General features: G+C 39.6%; 1 protein-coding gene across 7 annotated transcripts in view; it reads left to right on the top strand.

Annotated features, from left to right (window-relative positions):
- The window catches only part of MAP2K5 (mitogen-activated protein kinase kinase 5), a 141,080-nt gene that overhangs the window by 22,517 nt on the left and 100,515 nt on the right, over window positions 1–18,048 (top strand). For all 7 annotated transcript variants that reach the window (XM_055715552.1, XM_055715550.1, XM_055715548.1 and 4 more), the window contains exons 6-8: window positions 203–270; window positions 3,011–3,059; window positions 8,038–8,102. In XM_055715552.1, coding sequence (XP_055571527.1) covers window positions 203–270; window positions 3,011–3,059; window positions 8,038–8,102 — 182 coding nt within the window. The remainder of the gene's footprint in view (window positions 1–202; window positions 271–3,010; window positions 3,060–8,037; window positions 8,103–18,048) is intronic.

The following is an 18,048-nucleotide window of genomic DNA, read 5'->3' as shown; positions in this document are numbered from 1 at the left end:
AGATGTAAAGATAGTATATTGTAGTCCATGAATTATATAGCCTGCTAACCTACATACAGGCGAGACCTCAGCCATCGCCATGCCTAGCAACAAGCTAATTAACCTTCATAGTGAAATGAGAAATTCATGGCAAATTACAGGTTAATTAGAATAGTGTCCTCTGAACACAAACGACTGATAAAGATCCTTTCCCTGCCCGCAGGTAAATACAAGAGCAGGGTGTGCTAATAATAGCAGTTCGGCAGTCTCGGATTCCCTTCCAAGCAATAGGTAAGAGTCAAGAACAGGAGCATATGTTTTGTTTTGTTTTCTTTTATTAAAACAAAATGGAACCTTGTGTGCAGTAGTTACTAATGATGAGATTGATGTTGAATAACTTTTGCTATGTGACTACCGGGCACGCAGGAGTGAAGTGGGGAAGACAAAATTGCCTTGATTCATGGATATTGTTAGACTCGTACTGCTTGTTTCTTCAGGAGAAGTATTTGCTGCCAAAAGAAATAAGTCTTGGCTGGGTATTTCAGATGGTTTTGTCCTTTATAAAGCATTGAAATACTGTTTGTGGGTGGGCTAATTGGTTTTAGTTAATCTAATAATCATTGTCTGTGGCGAGGTCTGTATGTTTAGGTCTTCGTTGCTTATCCTGTTCCAGGATTCTTTTGATTTTAAAACTTGATACCCGATTCAGTAGGTTTATTACTGTGCAGTAAGATTTTTGAAAAACCTGAACAGATTAGGTACCCTGTTTCATACAGTTTCAGCAAAGTTTTGGAGTACATCTCCCTTAGCTTTCTCTTTAGATTCCAGCCCTAATTTGAAAACCCATATTAACATCTTAAAATGCAAGAGAACTCATTCTCTTTTTTTCTTAGAGATCTGTTTTTAAATACTGGAGCATAAACATGAACTGTTACAGGAAGTCATTATACTCAATACTGATGTTGAAACAAATAAACAAAAAAAACACAAAAACCTGTTATGTATTCGTAAAAGAAAATAAGAAAAGTCTGGCTCCATCTTCTTCATCTAAGAACATATGTGAAATGTGGGAATAGAAATCTCCGGAGGTCCCTTTCAACCTAAATTATTCTATTATTCTAATAAGCATATAATATTACATTTATCCATGCATCAGCATGCTGCTCCCTTTTCTCTCCAAGAGCGTTTTGGAAAAAAAAAATCAGAACTGACAGAGAAGAGCACGATCAAAGACACAGTTGCACCGCATTAAGCGTGTTTGGTCGGTGAAGTGTCAGTGCCTGTTCTGGCAGACACTGCGAAGCGCTGCGGTGGTGGGACTGTCCCACAAACACTGTCTTTGCGTGGTGGGAGCGATGTGGTTCCTCATTGATGAGGAGGATGCCATGCCACATGGCTGATAGCAGTGCTGGAGTTGTGCTGCTCCAGTGGGTAGCCCCATTCAAGTACCATTAAAACCAGTTTTGATGCTCCTGTTAGCGACTTAGCTAATTGCAGAGATTAAAAAAAAAAAAAAAAAAGCAAGCCAGTACCCTGTGTCAGTCTCCTCTGGCAAGGTTTGCCCCCATCCATTGGGGAAGATCTGCTGTGTGTTGCAATGGGGAAGATCCTGTCCAAGACGCTTTAAAGAAAATAAATCTAAATGTGTTTATGAACTGCAGTCATCCTCCCAGTCTATTATACCAGTGAACTAAATAAAGCTGCTTTCTGTTGCTGTTATGTTTGGCTTTCAGTACTTCCTGTACTTTGAGCTTGTTCTTAAAGTGCATTGAAAATGAGGCTTCTAGAAGATTCTTGTCACCTTATTTGGTGGTTAATTGCCATTCCTTTTCCGAAACCTTCTGCACTATGAGTTTTGTTTTTGAAGTAATTGAAAGTCTCTCTTTGTTTCATGTTCACAAATTGTTAGTCATGAAAGATGACAAGATCAACTTATGTTTCCTTGGAAAACTTAATTTTTCTTTAAAGTGGTCATAGGAACGAGAGGCCTATTAAAGAACAAAGCCACCAAATATGAAATCTCTGTTTTCACTGTTCTTGTTAATAATGATCTGTGATCAAGACACGTGCATATGCCTTTCAAGAATATATTATTTTGTACTTTTTTTTTTTTCCTTAAACTTCAGTAATAAGAGCAGAATGTCGCTTTGAGATTAAGTTTTGCAGACATATTGCTACCTGGGCAGTTTGTGGTGTTGAATGCAGAAGGAACGGAGTTTGTCAGGAAAGGAGGTGAAGCAGTATTTCATGAGTGGGTGGAAGTAGTTTGAAGCCATTAACAGTTTTACCTACAAAACACACCAAGCTGATAGCAGTGGCTTGTTAAAGTTCTCTTAGTAGAAAAAAAATAATACAGGTCATTTTGTGTGGTGTAAGACTACTGACACAGGAGTAGTTTCTCCTGAAAAAAGCACAGAGACTGCAGCAGCAAGCTGACTTGGAATGGGTGCCCATGGCAAGCTGGACTCACCCTCCTCAATTTAGGCATGTCCCTGAGACGCCTAAACCAGGAGTTGTACTCACCTGCTCACCATGCCCCAATCTATGGTCAGTTGAGGTAGCGAGGCATCATCGATGGCACACCCTTCAACTGCAAATTTACAGAAATTATTGAGGGATCATGCCTTAAGGAGTTTTAAAACAGCGCACCTGAAAACTAGATGTGAACACTATTTTCCTGTTGTTTTTTGGAACACCTGGTGTGTGAAGGTATCTTTTTTTGTTGTTGTTGTTTTTTAACTGTCAATAGGTTATATCTCAAAGAGTAATATAGTCAGGTATCTAAAAAAGCTACTTTGTAAAGGCGAATAATATATGGATTTTCTTAAATGTGCATTGCTTCTCCATTTCTCCTGCCTGCAGTTTGAGGAGTAGGTATACTGAACATCAATCAGCATTGCTAAAGTTAAATCTATTCAGAATATGTAAGCGTGAACTTAACCTGATGGCTTGTTGTTTCTTATGGTTTCGCTTTGGTTTATAGAGTGAAATAGCACAGTCATTAAAAATAATTGCCTCTTCTTTTTTTCAGCTTAAAAAAGTCTTCTGCAGAGCTGAAGAAAATACTTGCAAATGGCCAGGTAGGTGCACTGAATTGAGTCTTGGCTACGTGCACATCTCGTTATTGCCTAATACTGCAGTGATTGGCATACCACAAATAGGTGGAGAGATGCTTACTGCTCATTTAGGTGTAATGTGTTCTTTTAATACAGAACTGGAGGGACCATGAAAACCGTCATGATATGAATGAGTTATGTGTCTTGATTTACTTTGATTGGCATAGCAATTTGCTTCCCATTTCTCAAAATGTGCTAATCAGATTTAGCTCCAAATAGATTGAAGTACCTCACACATGTTGCACTGCTGCCACAATTTCAGGGAAGAAAGTTAATCAATTTTGAATAACTAAGTCAACTGCTCAGTTAGAATGACCTTCGTATTTTTTAGGGCAGTAGATCCTTAAATATTTAGCAGGTTCTTGCAAGGAACTGCTCTGTACTGTTTGGAATCACCTTAGGTTGTAGCTTATTTAAAAAAACCCCACACACCAACCAACCAAACTAAAACAACAAAAAACCCCAAAGTTAGAAAGCTGTCTTGTTACTTTCCCTTGCTGCTCCAGGCATTCAGCTTTGGGCACCCAGAAGTGAAAGTGTAACAACTAACGGACAAGTGCACGTCTGCCACAGAGTAATCGTTTCTCACCCATTTTGAGCTGAATGTATGGGCAGGCTTGCAGTAGCGTAATGACTTTAAATATACACCGTTAAATTAAACTACCTTCGAAGAATCCCAGATTCTTCAGCAGCAACATAAATATGTTTTAATGTTTGTCATAGTGAAAGCCCTTTGATAGCCTTGGAGGCAGGCACCTGTCCATTGCGATCAGGCTTGCCTGTTAGGCTCTATTGACTGAGACATCTGTGTCACTGCAAATAAAAGACTCTTATTGATTTTCTTAACTGCTGTTCACTTCCCCTCCATGTTTCGAAGGCTGAAATCTTAATTATCTCAGATGCGTATTCAGTGCCTTCACACAATGACCTCTCCAAGCCTCATTGGCATTTCATGAATCAAGTAGTTGTAGTTGAGCGTGTCAAGAAGATAAAGGCTGGTCTTCATGCTTGTCCTTCAGTATCACCTGTAACATTGTGGTCTAATAGATGAGGGTGCCCCTCTAAAATGTGAGTCGAACAGCCCGGTATTGCAGCCTTGCCTGTTTGTATCCCTTGAATACAGCTTGGAAATGTATTTTTAAGCTTGTCAGCATTCCTTCCTTGCAGACTTGGTTTAATATTCACCAATTCCTACCAGGTAGATTTGTTAATGTTTCAAAATTATAGCTAAATGATCTGTTTCTCAGGATAAGTTAAAATTATGTAAGTACCAGCAGCATGCTTCTGAACTTTTCAAGTCAAGATGACAGTTACTCCAATAACATGAATTTTTTTTTAAGTAGAATTACGGTATGTGAGTAAAAGCCATCCTGTTTGTGATGGAGTCCATAAGCCGAATGTGGCATTTTATTTGTTCTAAGAAATATGAGTTTTGTGTGCCCTGCAGTGGATTTACAGATTTCTTTCCTGCGTAGCAGAATTTTAGAAAGATGCAAAGGTATCACACCTCTTATTATGACATTGAAAAATGTTACTTAAACCATTTTAAAAAACAGAAAATTGTTTCAATAGTATCTTTTAGTCACCCTGATCTCGTAGGAGTTAGATTGCTTTCTGTCGAGAGAAACCGCTTTTTGTTATGCTGCATTGCGCTCTGCAAAATTTGGGCACAGACCTGTAACTGGAGATAGGTTTCTAGTTGTAACTTTAACTTTTTCTCCTTTTGGGGGATTTAAGTCACACTTACGATTACTTAAATATGGGTTGGGTTATTATTTTTTATTATTTTTTTGGCAGTTTATGCTTTCAGGCATTCATAATGATATTCCTCTAGTAGTTTCCATTTAGGTTTAATAAGGAATTCATATTAATCATTAAAAGAAGGGGACATGATTCTTCAAGATAATCAAATATTGACAGGTTAGAAATAGCTTTCTGCCTAGGTTCATTGATATAGGTGATGTGATATAAATATTTATTTCTTTTCTGTCACTCAGAGTAAATGCCACCAATTGATTCAGCATTGATATAGTGTCAACAGTTCATAAGAAACATTTGACTGGCTTGTGTTTTCCGATTAGTCTCTGCTCTATAAAGTGGGATTTACTAAATCTCTTCAATTGTCTGCTCATAGAGTGTGACTGCTTTCTGAAACCATTATTGCTTCGATTCGTAAAGCAGAGGTATGGCTATAGGACTTTGCCTCTGTCAGGCCTCTACATATAAAATAAGGATTAATTGAGCATTTTGTTTTTAATGATTTACAAGAGATAGATGCTGATTTCTTTCAAAAACAGCAGGTATAAGCAAGGGATGTTTTGTTTGCTGATCCGTAATTGAAGTCTGTTTGGCTTTTTCATTAATTCTGTTAATATCGGCATCCAATCAAACTTGCTTTTGCAGGTTTAATATTCCAGTCCTTACTGTTGAGTTCATTGTTATTATGTTATCATTTTATGATTGAGAATCCAGTTTTCCCAGTAAAATAAATAAATCACCACATGTTTTTGGCATCTTTATTTGAGCCAGTAAATCACGCTTTATCTCTCGATCGGTTGCTGGCAGATACTTGCTCCACCCCAGTCTTCCTATTTCACCCTGGGTTTCTGGTTGCTCTTTGAAACGGGGCCGGGCTGGCAGTGGGTGCAAGCAGTGCAGTGTCAGAGGACAGAGCTGCTCCTGTCCCTGCCTTTTAGGGAACGGTGTGAAGAAAATAGTCTGCTTTTACCAATTAGCAAAAAGCGGGAGACAAGAAAGTACGCTTTACGTCTCTGGTTCTGCTCAATTTGTTGCTTATAACTTGCATAACTACAAAAAATTCTTCTTTTCCCCCCTCAAGAAGCAAAGGTGCAAGTGTGCGTGGCTTTGTGGATTCATTTGATTTCTCCTAAGAGTTTTGTTTAGAAGAAGATTGCTGGCAGTATAGGAAAGAGATGTTTGTTGTTACCTCAAAGACTGGAGAATTAAAGTCCTCCAGCTTAGAAGAGCAGAATTCCTTAAACATGGTGTGAGCTTTAAATTAATGAGTTCTACAGTCTGAGAAAAATTGTTTTTAGTGCAAGGGATCCAGTATAGATTCTTTACGTATTTTAAAACCCATTCATGAATTATCGTTCCTCATGAGGTGTCTTTCCTCCCCCCCGCCTTTATTTGCGTTTTCTGATTGATGCAAGAAGCAACATAGCTTTCAATAATAAAACAGATTTTAATTTTCTTCATAAACCTTGATAGTTGGATGAGCCATTTCATACCCTCTGATGATATCTGGCCCAGGTTTAACTACAACTAGGTAATAATGTAGAGTCAGCTTCTGATTTGAGGCATTTTGAATTTTCTCAGAACTCAGAGAATTAAACCTCACTGGAAGAAATGCATTGTGTTTCCTGTGAGAAACAAGCATGCTTTTTATTCAGGTAGTGAAAGGAAAGAACAGAAATTTTTGAGTTCATAACTTCTGTCCTTAAAATATATTATTTTAAATCAATTAAATATTCAATTTTCTATTTGTAATTCATGCTGAGTGTTGACTCTTTAGGGCATTTCAGCTTTCTTCCATCACTTTCTTGTTCCAGTTGAAACAAAGTTCCTTGTATCTTCACTGACATCATATCAAAGGGGATTCTTAGACGTGGCTTAGTAACTGAAGGGCACGTGTCCCCACTGAATTTTAAAAGCTGTTTCAGAAGTTGGATAAATACAGATAGCTCTGCGTGCCCTCACCATGGTGCTTGCGGTACTTGAAATTGCTAATTTGAAGCTCTCTCAGACGTGCTTACATGATCTCTAATCACATCAGAAATAGCAGACCAGACATATCATTAGGGGTATGTGATGCCTTTTAACACACAAAAATGACAGTCTTTAAGCAGCCATGCCAACTCACGTAAAATATTTAACTTGGTATCCCCTAAAATTTAAATAGTTACTAGAAACATGTTAGTGTTTCCTAGGAAAATAGCTTTTCAAAATGGGATTTGCCCTATCATTTATTACTTACAATGGTCAGGCAATGGGGGAGATCATTCTGGAATAGAGAATGCATACAGCTCAGAATTTATTCTGATTAAAATATTTTTTTCAAGTATACACATGCGTTACAAAAACATCTTTAGTGATTATTTTGTTTTTAATAGGTGGTTTAGCTGGAAAAATCAGTATAACTTTATTTGTACAGGAGAAGGTTAAATTGTAGTTTTACATTTGACTTGCTCATTCAGCAATATAATAAGCTTTTATAAAAGCCGTATCAGAAAGATCCCGAATTGCAGCAGTTGGAACGTGCAGTGTTTGTTACCAGTCTTCTGCTTGTATGTCTGAGGATGTTGTCATATCTGGAGAGTTGTCCCACTGAACAGAAAGACTGAAGCAAGCGATTACTTGTGTATTTCAAGGAAAATGATTTTTATTGGGTAACAATTCAAGACCTTCTTTCTAAAGATATGCTTTAGTTAAAAGGTATATAAATGAAGCACTGTGAGGCAATCCTACTGACAGAACTGTCACTCAATTAGTATCAATTATGCTGATTCCAGAATAAATCAGAAACTTTTCTAGCCATACTTAAGATGACAGTTTTCTGTTGGATTGTTTCCATTCACCTCCAACTTTGGCTTTGGTTATGTGCTGTTCTGGAGACCCTTTTCCTATCAGTATCTGTGACCTGACCCTCTTGAGCTATATTATATCATTCCATTTTGACACCTTTTATCAAACTTTAATGAAATGACCCAGGCAAACAAATTGTCATTAAACTTTCCATCACTTTGTCCCTTGGTATCGTCTTTTATAAATTGGACAGCAAATGTTGTATTGATCTTCTCGTTCTTGCAGCTGAACTTGAAATGACCCAGACTGCTTGTTGTTTATGGCCTAGAGTTGCTTTTCCTTGACATTTCCATCCACAGCATGACATCTCTTTTGTTTTTCTTTCTTTCTTGTGGAGATGAATGAACAAGACATACGGTATCGAGACATCCTCGGTCATGGCAATGGAGGCACAGTCTACAAGTGAGTGTTGAATTTCACTTAAAATTTTTGAAAATAAAATTTGACAGCGCTCTTTTATTATTACTACTTTCTTTACCCTTCATATTTGTATTGAGATGTAGGTGAGCCATTGCTGCTATGCAGAAAAGATTATAAAATAAATTTTTAATATAAACTTTTTAAGAATTCTCTTTACATATTTACAAGGTATCTGCTATTAGGTGCCGTGAGGGCTGGTGCATTTTTATTATCTTTTTAATACTTAGCTTTGAATCCCTGCTGGGTAACAAGTTAATGGTTCACAAGTGGAACTTGAAATGTCCTGGAGCATAATGAATTGCCTTCAGTATTTGCAATGCCATTATTCTTGCTGGCTTACCACGCCCTTTGCTAGCCCAGTACTGAGAATGACACCAGTGGGATGTGATGGCACCATTGCTCTGCCTTTCTCTAGCAATTCCAAATTAGTAAATGCCCCTTTTGCTGTTGCAGTGACTTCCCTCCTTACAAGCAGTTTCACACACAGGCTGATGAATATATTAAATGATAAACTCCCCCAAATTTTGGTAGTGAAGCTTATACCCTGCAGCCAGTATTAATTTTAATATTGTAAAGATTATAATAGCAGAGAGATAGTTTTCTCGACAGGAAAGTCTTTCTCATGCATAGTGCAAAGTTTAAACTACATAATGTAATATCTGGTACTTAATAGTCTGCAGTGGTGTATGAAAAATATTCCACTAGGAATTAAGAAATCCATACTTCGTAAGAAAGCCCTGAGGGAGTAATAAAGGTTTCCTCCAGAGAGCTATTTACCATATACAGTAACCCAGCATCCCATTATGATTTTGTTTATACCTTAGACATTTTAACTTTGATATTAACATTTTTTTAAAATGTTTTAAAAGCTACGGTGCATTTAGTTTAATTTCTAATTGGCTGCCAACATTGCAAAACGACCCTACTTGCAGAAGGTTTAATGAAAATGGACTTCTGAAACCTTAAAGGAACAAAGCCAGTCTTTGAATGGACTCTTCAGAAATCAGGTTAGCCTTGTAGATGGACCGTAGTTTAGAAATCTCATTGTTGTTCTTTTGCAGAAAGACATTCCCAGACCAAGGAGCTTGCAGAAACGGTGTTGTTTTCTTACTTTACAATAAGAAATATTTGAGAGAGAGTGTTGAACTTAGCTCAGTCAGTGACTTCTTGGTGTTTCTGGATTTAGAGAAGGTTGCTTCTCTTCCCCATGTATGGCTGGAGGCTCCGGGTATGGATCTTGGTTGGAGAAGCATCACAGAGGAGGGCCACATGCTCTGGTCCCTGTGGAAGGCACCTGAGGCACAGTTAGGGACAAGGAATATCCCACGGAGTGACGGAACCCGTGCATGCCATTGTTACCCAGTTTTAGGTTATTTTCCTTGGAGAAGTAGCTGAAATAAGGAGCCAGTAAGGCAAAATCGTGAGCAGTGCAAGGGTGGTCATACCAGGTCATACCAAAAGTCTCTCCCCTTCATCCTGTGTCTAATAGCGGCCAAAGTGTAAGGAGTGTAAACCAAGGCAAGTGAACGTGTGCTTCACTAATCTCTTTGCCCCGAGGATCTGCTGAAAACGTCTGTTTGTCAGCTTGGGTCTGCCCTGCTCACAAGGAGCAGCTCTGTTCCGTGTTCAGTGCATGTGCCTAGTGCATACAATGATACGGTGCTTTTAGGTACAGAAGGTGGTATAAAAATATCTCATTCTTTTATAATGTTGCCACATGCGTAGTATATATTTCAGATTTCATAATATATAGAATTTGGATAAAATGCTACGTAAAGCCAAACTTACACTTTTTTACTTCTTGTATTTATCGAAGGTAGTATAGTTACATGCCTGCTTTTTGTTTAATTTGACAAAAATATTTTTATCTTGTGATGAATACTACTTTAGGAAGCACGGTGAAGGAACAGAGATGTGAACACTCAAGGCACAGAGGATAATAGCGCAGGAGGGAATGCATAATACTGCTGGCACTTCTACATTGACTTGCTGCATTGTGTGGGCTGATGCTGTGATCTGCTTTGTTAAGTGGTTGAGAGTTGCGTTTGCCTGCAATCTGGGAAAGTAAAAAAATTTACCTATAAAAAACCTGAGCCCTCTTCTGTATCAGGGAAATATTTCTACCTTTCTTTTTCCATTTTATTGCGTTCATATTTTAAATTAGCAGACTTCATAGTATTTTCTGCAGTGTGAGTGTCATTCTGCACTGCTCCAGGGACTGTGCACCGTTCTTGCAAGTGGATGTTTTACACATTCCTGAAGTTTGACTTTCTTTGCAATGCAAGTAACAGCAGGATATAAATATGAAATCTGGTTTTCTCCCAAAACTGGCTTCTAAGCTATGCATGTCTCATGGATCTTCCCAAATTTATTTCTTGGTGCGTTGGATTGAAGAGTTGTACCAATTCACTCTTTCATCTCTGAAGAGCCTGTTGGCTGCCATTGTAGCAGGGAGCTGGCAGTTACCATGCTGGGGTGATATGCTTTGGACAAAGCACAGACAGAACATCCTACCATGGAGCAATCACCCCTTTGTAAAAGGGAGACTGTGCTTCCTCATCGAAGGAGCGTCTGTGCTGCACAAGCCAACAAGAAATTGCAAAATGGAATACTTACAGGTAGCGGGATTGCACTAGTCATAGATAGCAGCCCACGTATATTTTATTCCGGTAAATCAATGAACATTTGTCAAATAAAATTAATTGCAAACGTTTGGCTGTTTTCCTCTTCCAGCATTCCCTGCTGTTGGTTTGTTTCAGAAGAGGCGGTGTGTAGTATTGATCTGAATCTAAAGAACGAGCATGTCTGTGTGTTATCTTTTTTTTTTTTTTTTTTTCCTTTCTAGCTCTTTATACTAAGTCATATCCATTATGGCAATGATATATTATCAGCATTCAGCAAACAAGATAGCGTGTCGCAGGTCGCTGAGCAAAAATTTTCAGCCTCTCTTTCCATGTGAATTAACTACTATTGAAATAGTTTATTGAGATTGAAGTATTGATCACTTTTCATGCTAACCTTGGCTTAAGGGGGGAGAGGGGAGGTGGTTTTGTTCTCTTTGGAAGACGGTATGTTTAGTTAGAAAATGTATTTCATTTATTTGGGTTCTTTACAGCTGCAACTGTTTTATTGCTTGGAGAAGAGGTATCTTAGCTTTATTTTTATGACAGTATAATTATACTTCAGAAATACACTTGATTACTGTGTGTAGCAAAATTGTTCCAGTATATTGGCTTGGCCAATATTGCTATACAAACAACTTTTCAGTCAATTGAGTCTGGTAAAAAATCAATACTTTATAGCAATATTTCTAGTGAGAACTTGCTGAATCTATATGTTTTTCCTGTTCTAAACCGAAGGGATTTTATAGTTGTTTGTCTTCTTATTTTTCCCCTAGTTTTTGATACGCTATTATCTTAATTAAGGAATGGTAACAATTCCAGAATTAGATACGGCAAAACCAGTTAATTTCCTTGCTTTTAGATTGTCTGTATATTCAGAAGTATGTGAGAACATATGAACAGTCCCCAACTGTATATTGAATATACAAACAAATCAGAAAGCAAGAATTCTTCCACTGGTGTGTAGTGGGAACCGTGTACCCCTGTCTTGAGTAAGATTTGTCAAGAAAGCGATAAAATCTGCTGTAGCAAAGACTGAAAGCACCTTAGTGTCCTTCTCTTCTGTTTACCAGTTGTAGGTAGTTTACCTCATTAACTGGGGTTTCCACTTTCCATGGAGTGTTATAAGACCAGTTCTGTGAATTTTTGGAAACTCTCAGCTGCCATTATTTCGTGGAGATGTGCATCTTTCCTGACAAGAGGGCCCCAAGACTGTTAACACTGGTAGATGAACAACCCTGCAGTTCTGTAACAGACTTTCTAATTGTTTATCAACTATTTTATAGAAGCCGGTAGGATGGAGAATGAATAGTTTGGGCTGCTTCACAGCAGAAGAAAACAGCTGTGTATCAGTCCATCTATTGTATTTACTTAAAATGCGTCTTTGGAAAAAATCATTCACAGGTAGGTCCAAAGGATGTTTAAAATACGTGCTTCTGTGCTGCATCTTTTAGCTCCATCGTTGGCTGCAGAGCTCTCAGAGACTGTTTTGATAGGATTGCTCCTTTTTTACTTGAGTGAAAGACGGTTGGTATTTTGGTTTGTAATAGGATGCGTGCACTTTGCCAGCCAGTCTCAGAAGTGTATTTTTTAGACCTAAAATCCTTAGTTGTATATATTTTGAACCTAAGCATTACAAAGTAGAGGTATTTATCTCTGGCAGGTAATTATTCTGTGAAGTCTCTCTCACATGGTATAGAATCATAGAATTGTTTAGGTTGGAAAAGACCTTTAAAATCATTGACTCCAGCCATTAACCCAACGCTGCCAAGTCCACTACTGAACCATGTCCCAGGGTGCCACATCTACATGTCTTTTAAAGACCTCCAGGGATAGTGACTCCACCACTTCCCTGGGCAGCCTGGTCCATCCTTGACAACCCTTGTGGTGAAGAAATTTTTCCAGTACCCAATTTGAACCTCCCCTGGTGCAACTTGAGACCGTTTCATCTTGTCTTGTTGCTTGTTACCAGGGGAAAAGAGACCGACACTCACCTCTCTACTATCTCCATATCTAAAGTATCACTATTTCCTTCCTTTATATACAAGCAGAAATAATGTTTTTCTCTTCTTTCATGTTTTCTTGTTTTTGCTTTGCCGTCGTAGCTAATGAGAAGGGTGATGTTCAAGGAACTGTGTTTAGGGGATGGTATAGCCTTCTGTGTGCCTGGGATTTTTTTACAATGTGTGTTGTGTATGGTTTGTAAATCTTTTTGGATTCTGTTAGAGGACTCTTCATGAGCAGCAAGCTATAACGCTTTGTATACTGAAATAAACATAAAGCCCCAATGATGCCGTAATTAATTTGTGAAGTTACCTAGTGTCTGGGGGAGAGGGAAGAAAAGGGAGAGTTGGTTATCATCTTAGCAAAATGCTGTTAAACCAGACGACTTCACTTTAAGTTGAGTAATTGGGAGAGAAGTGGCTGTTGATGATGTACCACCCAGAAGAATTGTATAGCTAGGGAAAATACGGATAAATGCGGAAGCTTAATTTGTTTGAGCAATTTACTTGAGCAGTTTTGCTGTTCAGTTGAGTTGTACATTCCAGCATATGCCCGTTTCTTTATTCTCTATCTCAACCAACCTTGGGGTGCCCCATTAGCACATTAAACATAGCGCGTGGCAAGACAGCTGGGAAGTTGCTATTTCTTGCAAGACAGCCTGCAAACTGTGCCTTGCGAGTATATTGCACATGCTCTAATATTAGCAGAGAAAAGAGTTCTGGAGCGAGGAAGCTGGAGATTTAGCAGTGTTTGAGAGTTAAGGGAGGTGGAGATGATTTCGCTCCCTTTGCTGGAGTGGTGATGGAGTAGCCATTGCCTTGAGGAGCTTTGGCTCAGCAAGGTTTGCTCCTTCTGGCTTGTCCCGTGGCTCGAATGTGGGACACTGGTGTTGTCATGAAGGAGCCTCCCTCAAGCGGGTCTCTGCAGTCCCGGTTTGTTCTTTAGAAGCGGTCACTATCATGCTTCTCAAATGCTGTGGGAAGCCAGTCTAATCTAAGCAGAGCAGTTGCTCTCCTCTGTTCATTGGTTTCCGTTTTTCTGTATGAATATGCAATCTAGTAACAATCATTTGCCCCTCTTTTAATTTCACTTATAGATTATTTTGGCCCTTTTGCAAAGGGGGCTGGTGTCACCGTCTGCACAGGGCAGAGGGTAGGTGAAGACGGAGGGAAGTTATTTTCCTGAGGTAGCAAAGCGGTGACAGAAGCAGGAACGGGTCCCGTCTCTGCAGGTTGGCAGCCCGGAGCGCTGCCGGCCGACCCACACAGCTTCATTGGGGGTGTCCTTGCCAGGGGAGGTTCTCACTACGTTCTGTACACATCGCTTGTCCCAGCCTGGTGCTTGATGCGGCTCTGAAGAAAGGACCTGCAGGCAGGTTCAGTGTTTTGTTTGGCGTTAAACCACATCTGTGGCCACCTGAAGTCTGAAAATTGCATCTCCCTGCATTCCTGTGTTGCAGTTGTGGAGGCATTTTCCTTTATTTCCTTTCCCAGACTACATTCATTCTCTGTTTCTCTTGTTTTGCTTTATGTTTAGTCACACTGAAAAGCATTGGCACAATAATAGCTGGACTAAGTTAGAAATACCCAACCAAATTTCTGCATATTATCATTGCAGTTTAAACAAGACTGACCAGTGATTGCTGTTCACTTGTTTCTTTTGACCCTGGCTATCACTTGCCTGCCTCATAAAATCTGTTATGCACAAAAGTGCATAAAATGAAGATAAAGTACCTCCTTCAAGTCTGACAAAAACCATTCCTTTGCAGAATGGTAGCTGCAGTGAAAGTAAATAAATGAATGGACAGCAATCACAGCCTAGTTGATGAAACTGTTCAATTAAAGCACAGGCATTTACATGGTGTAATTTCCCTAAATTGCCAATGAGCCCCTTTAGACACAACCAGTGTTCAAATTGATTTCAGCATTGATTTTGGCTGAAGCTGATAAATTTCTGCTTGTTAGTTAAAGTAATTTTGCAGAAGACTTTGTACTGCAGTATTGAAGTGTTCATTTAGCTGATGGTTAAAAGAGGAGTTATTTACAGAGGGTTCTACTGTTGTTCTGAGATGGGACAATTCCCCGGTCATCTTTTTACTTTTAATTTTTAAGCTTCAGTATACAATCAATAGGTTATTGAAACTGATTAAAATGTATCCAGCCAGCTGCCTATGGCTGTTTAATTAGAAACTGGATGATTCTTAAATTAAAGTTGGTTTTGTTTGCATTGTATGCCCATAGCTTGGAAGATTAAGCAAATAGTAATCCTGAAAATTTGAGTTTGTTCTTGTTACCAATGCGTGAGGTGCTGTGTGAGCTTTCTTAGCGGCTTGCCCCGGTGCGGGCAATATAATCTGTTTCTTGGTTACAATTAACACTCGGCATAGCAGAGAAGTGTGGAATTCCCCACAGCCACTCTATGCCAAGCTTATAGACACCGACTGTTCCCTAACATAGAATACTTTTTTAATAATGCTTTCGCTCATAGATGTGAACATGAGATGATAAGGGGCAGAAGAATGTGTATTTATGTAGGAGTCCTTTTTTACCATTGTGCTGCCTGTGTTTCAGACTCTCTCCTTAATCTCTGTTTGATATCTCTGTGAAGAACAGCGGGTGTGACAACACCAGCGAGGTTGTCGTTGATTTTTCCATGTCTTTTCACCCCAGACTCTTTGAAAACACTCACTCAAAATGCTAAAATTTAACTGCTTAGATACCGCACTGGTCATCATAAGGATTAGCCAGCCATACCCAGCTCTGACGTATACCACCTTCCCTGTACGTCACGGCAGCTGTTCCAATGGCGATGGCAGGGCACGGTACGAGAGGAGCAATGCCAGAATTGTTTCTAGCACATTGCTGGTGACGATGGTATCTCAGTGCAGTCCAGTACTGAATGGAGCGGTATAACTAACCTCGCGGTGTTTGTGCTCTCAGCCTGCTCCTCGGGAAGCACAAGCTTCCTACTGGAAACCGAACCATGATTAGAAGAAACCACTTTTTCAGCTATTACGGTGAATACCTAGAAAACTTTTGCTTCTTGGCACAGTTCTGTTTTCTTACTCTTGGTGATTACTGAATTACTGAACAGCTCTGTTTTTCCTTAATAGTTGTTATGAACACATCTCTTGTGAACAAATGGTTTCATAGCACAGAGAATCCAGCTTTAGGTCTTCTTGTGGAGACATGTTAGCATCTGAATTGCCGTCACCATAGGATGCGATGTCCTTTTTAGCTCACTCTGTTGCTTCACATTTCTTCCTAAAACTGTGATGGGTTTACTTTATACTGGCAGACTTTATGCTGTGTCAGAGAATGCCTGTCCGTGTCAGTCTAAGCTTATGACTGCTCTGCTCTCCTTTGTCCTTTCAGCTAGTTTAAAGCCAGCCGCTGAAATACATTACTGTCTCTGCATCTGATCTGGGTTGGTCCTGTGGTAGTGAGTGACCTAGTATGGGTGCTGGTGGCACCACAGCCACCTCAAACAGTGTCGAGGCTAAGCCCCCTCCGTGTTTAGTCCTTTCTGTCTGTACGTGCCTCTCTAGGGAATGGGGGCTGAATTGCAATGGGATGGGTACAAGGAGAAAGACTTGTCATCCATTTTTCAAAGGGTGACCCTGAGCTTTTGGCTGCAGTGGAGAAGGAAGACTCGTGTAAGTGGTAACAGATGGAAATAGTAGTAGTAGGTTACAGCATGAAAAGAGGTGAGGGATTCATTCTGCTGTGCGTGGGCTTGGATGCCAGAACTGCCTCTTTCCCACAGAGATGGGTTAAGTGAGACATTTTGCTATCCGGCATTTTCTTTATGCAGTTTCTAGTGCCAATTTTGCTCTTTTTAAAAGTTTAAAATTTAGATACAAGTATTTTTTGTTTGTTTTCTAGTTTAACAACAAATCATTTTGCAATCAGTACTCAAGCATCTGTAATGGGATTTTAGATAGAGGAGAGGTTGGCGTAGATTGCTGTTTGAACTAGCGCAGTCCCCATAAAAGCTCCTTTTTACAACTGCTGTGCACTTTGGATTTCCTGTTTTAACAGCCAGAGAGTCAGGCTAATGTGTTTGTCTATTGCAGAAGGCAACAACTGTCAAAGTGTTTATTTCCTAGAAACAATTTGAATCTGTTTCTTTAGATGGCCATCAGAGTACGTGACAATTCTGTCATTAGACTGCCAGAGTCTGACCAGGAGCACGACAGACAGTGGCACTACTAGGAAAAAAGAGCGGAAAAAAGGAAAAAATTAACAGTAAACCAGATCTGTGGTGATTTGCTGCATATAGTTTGCAGCTGGTGACTGGCATGTCATTCTGCAGTGCATAATACTTAGAGAATTGTATTCATCTTGTGCGACACTGATGCAGTCATTTCGCTCTAGGTTATTTCTCACAGGGCAGGAAAACGTTGTTTGACTTCATTCGATGCCCTTACATCTGAAGGTGCTGCTTGCTACAACCATAGCATTTTGTGTTAACTTTCTAACTCAAATCAGAAACCCAGGACTTCTATGCCTATGTTCGTTTCTGTTAGGAAATACTCTGCCTCAATCCCAAAGAAAAAAAAAAAAAACCTTTTGTATGTGTTACTCTGTGTGCTGAGTGAGGGGGGTGTCTGGAGGGGTTCCTCTGCAGTTCTTCAGCGCAGTGAGCTGACACAGGTAAGGTGAAACAGGACAGTATTTGTGACTCTGAGTCAAATGGTGTTTTGATGGGTTTTACGTCAATATGTAAATTTTTAAAATTACGTAAAAAAAAATATTGTAAAAAATTTATGTAAAAAAAAGATATGTATGATGAGTGCATACCAGGGTGTGAAGCAGAAGGAAACATATCTGGGAGAAAGGACCTGAAGTATCTACTTCTTATTTTTACTTTGTGGCCTCAGGTTGCCACCTTGGGAAGTGCAGATAGTTAGGAGAAACTTCTTCGCAAGTGAGATGGTGCGGCACTGTAACAGGGCATGAGAGAGGGAGGGGATCTCTGTCCTTGGGGAGAGATGGACAAAGCTAAGTCTGTATTCATCCACTGCTACAGTCCCGCTTCAAGAGGGACATAGGATTAGACGGTGTGCAGAGGTCCCTTTCAACCACCCTTTTGTCCGCTGAAAGCATCGTTCAGCAGAATGACACCAACACTTCTTGTGAGCCAGTAGAGCTACAGCAGATCCGAGTTTGTGGCATTAGCCATAAGTTTCCCTGGTACCTCAGCGAGAGGGGAGCATTACATCCCTGCATCCTGCGGTCACATCGCTAACGTAACAGTACTGCCAGTATATAATTTTGTCATATTTGCTGATGTGAGTTATA

The sequence above is a fragment of the Falco cherrug genome, chromosome 7 (assembly GCF_023634085.1).
Source record: "Falco cherrug isolate bFalChe1 chromosome 7, bFalChe1.pri, whole genome shotgun sequence".
Classification (NCBI taxonomy): domain Eukaryota; kingdom Metazoa; phylum Chordata; class Aves; order Falconiformes; family Falconidae; genus Falco; species Falco cherrug.
Note: the sequence above shows the minus strand (reverse complement) of the source record. Positions and strands in the feature narration are given on the sequence as shown.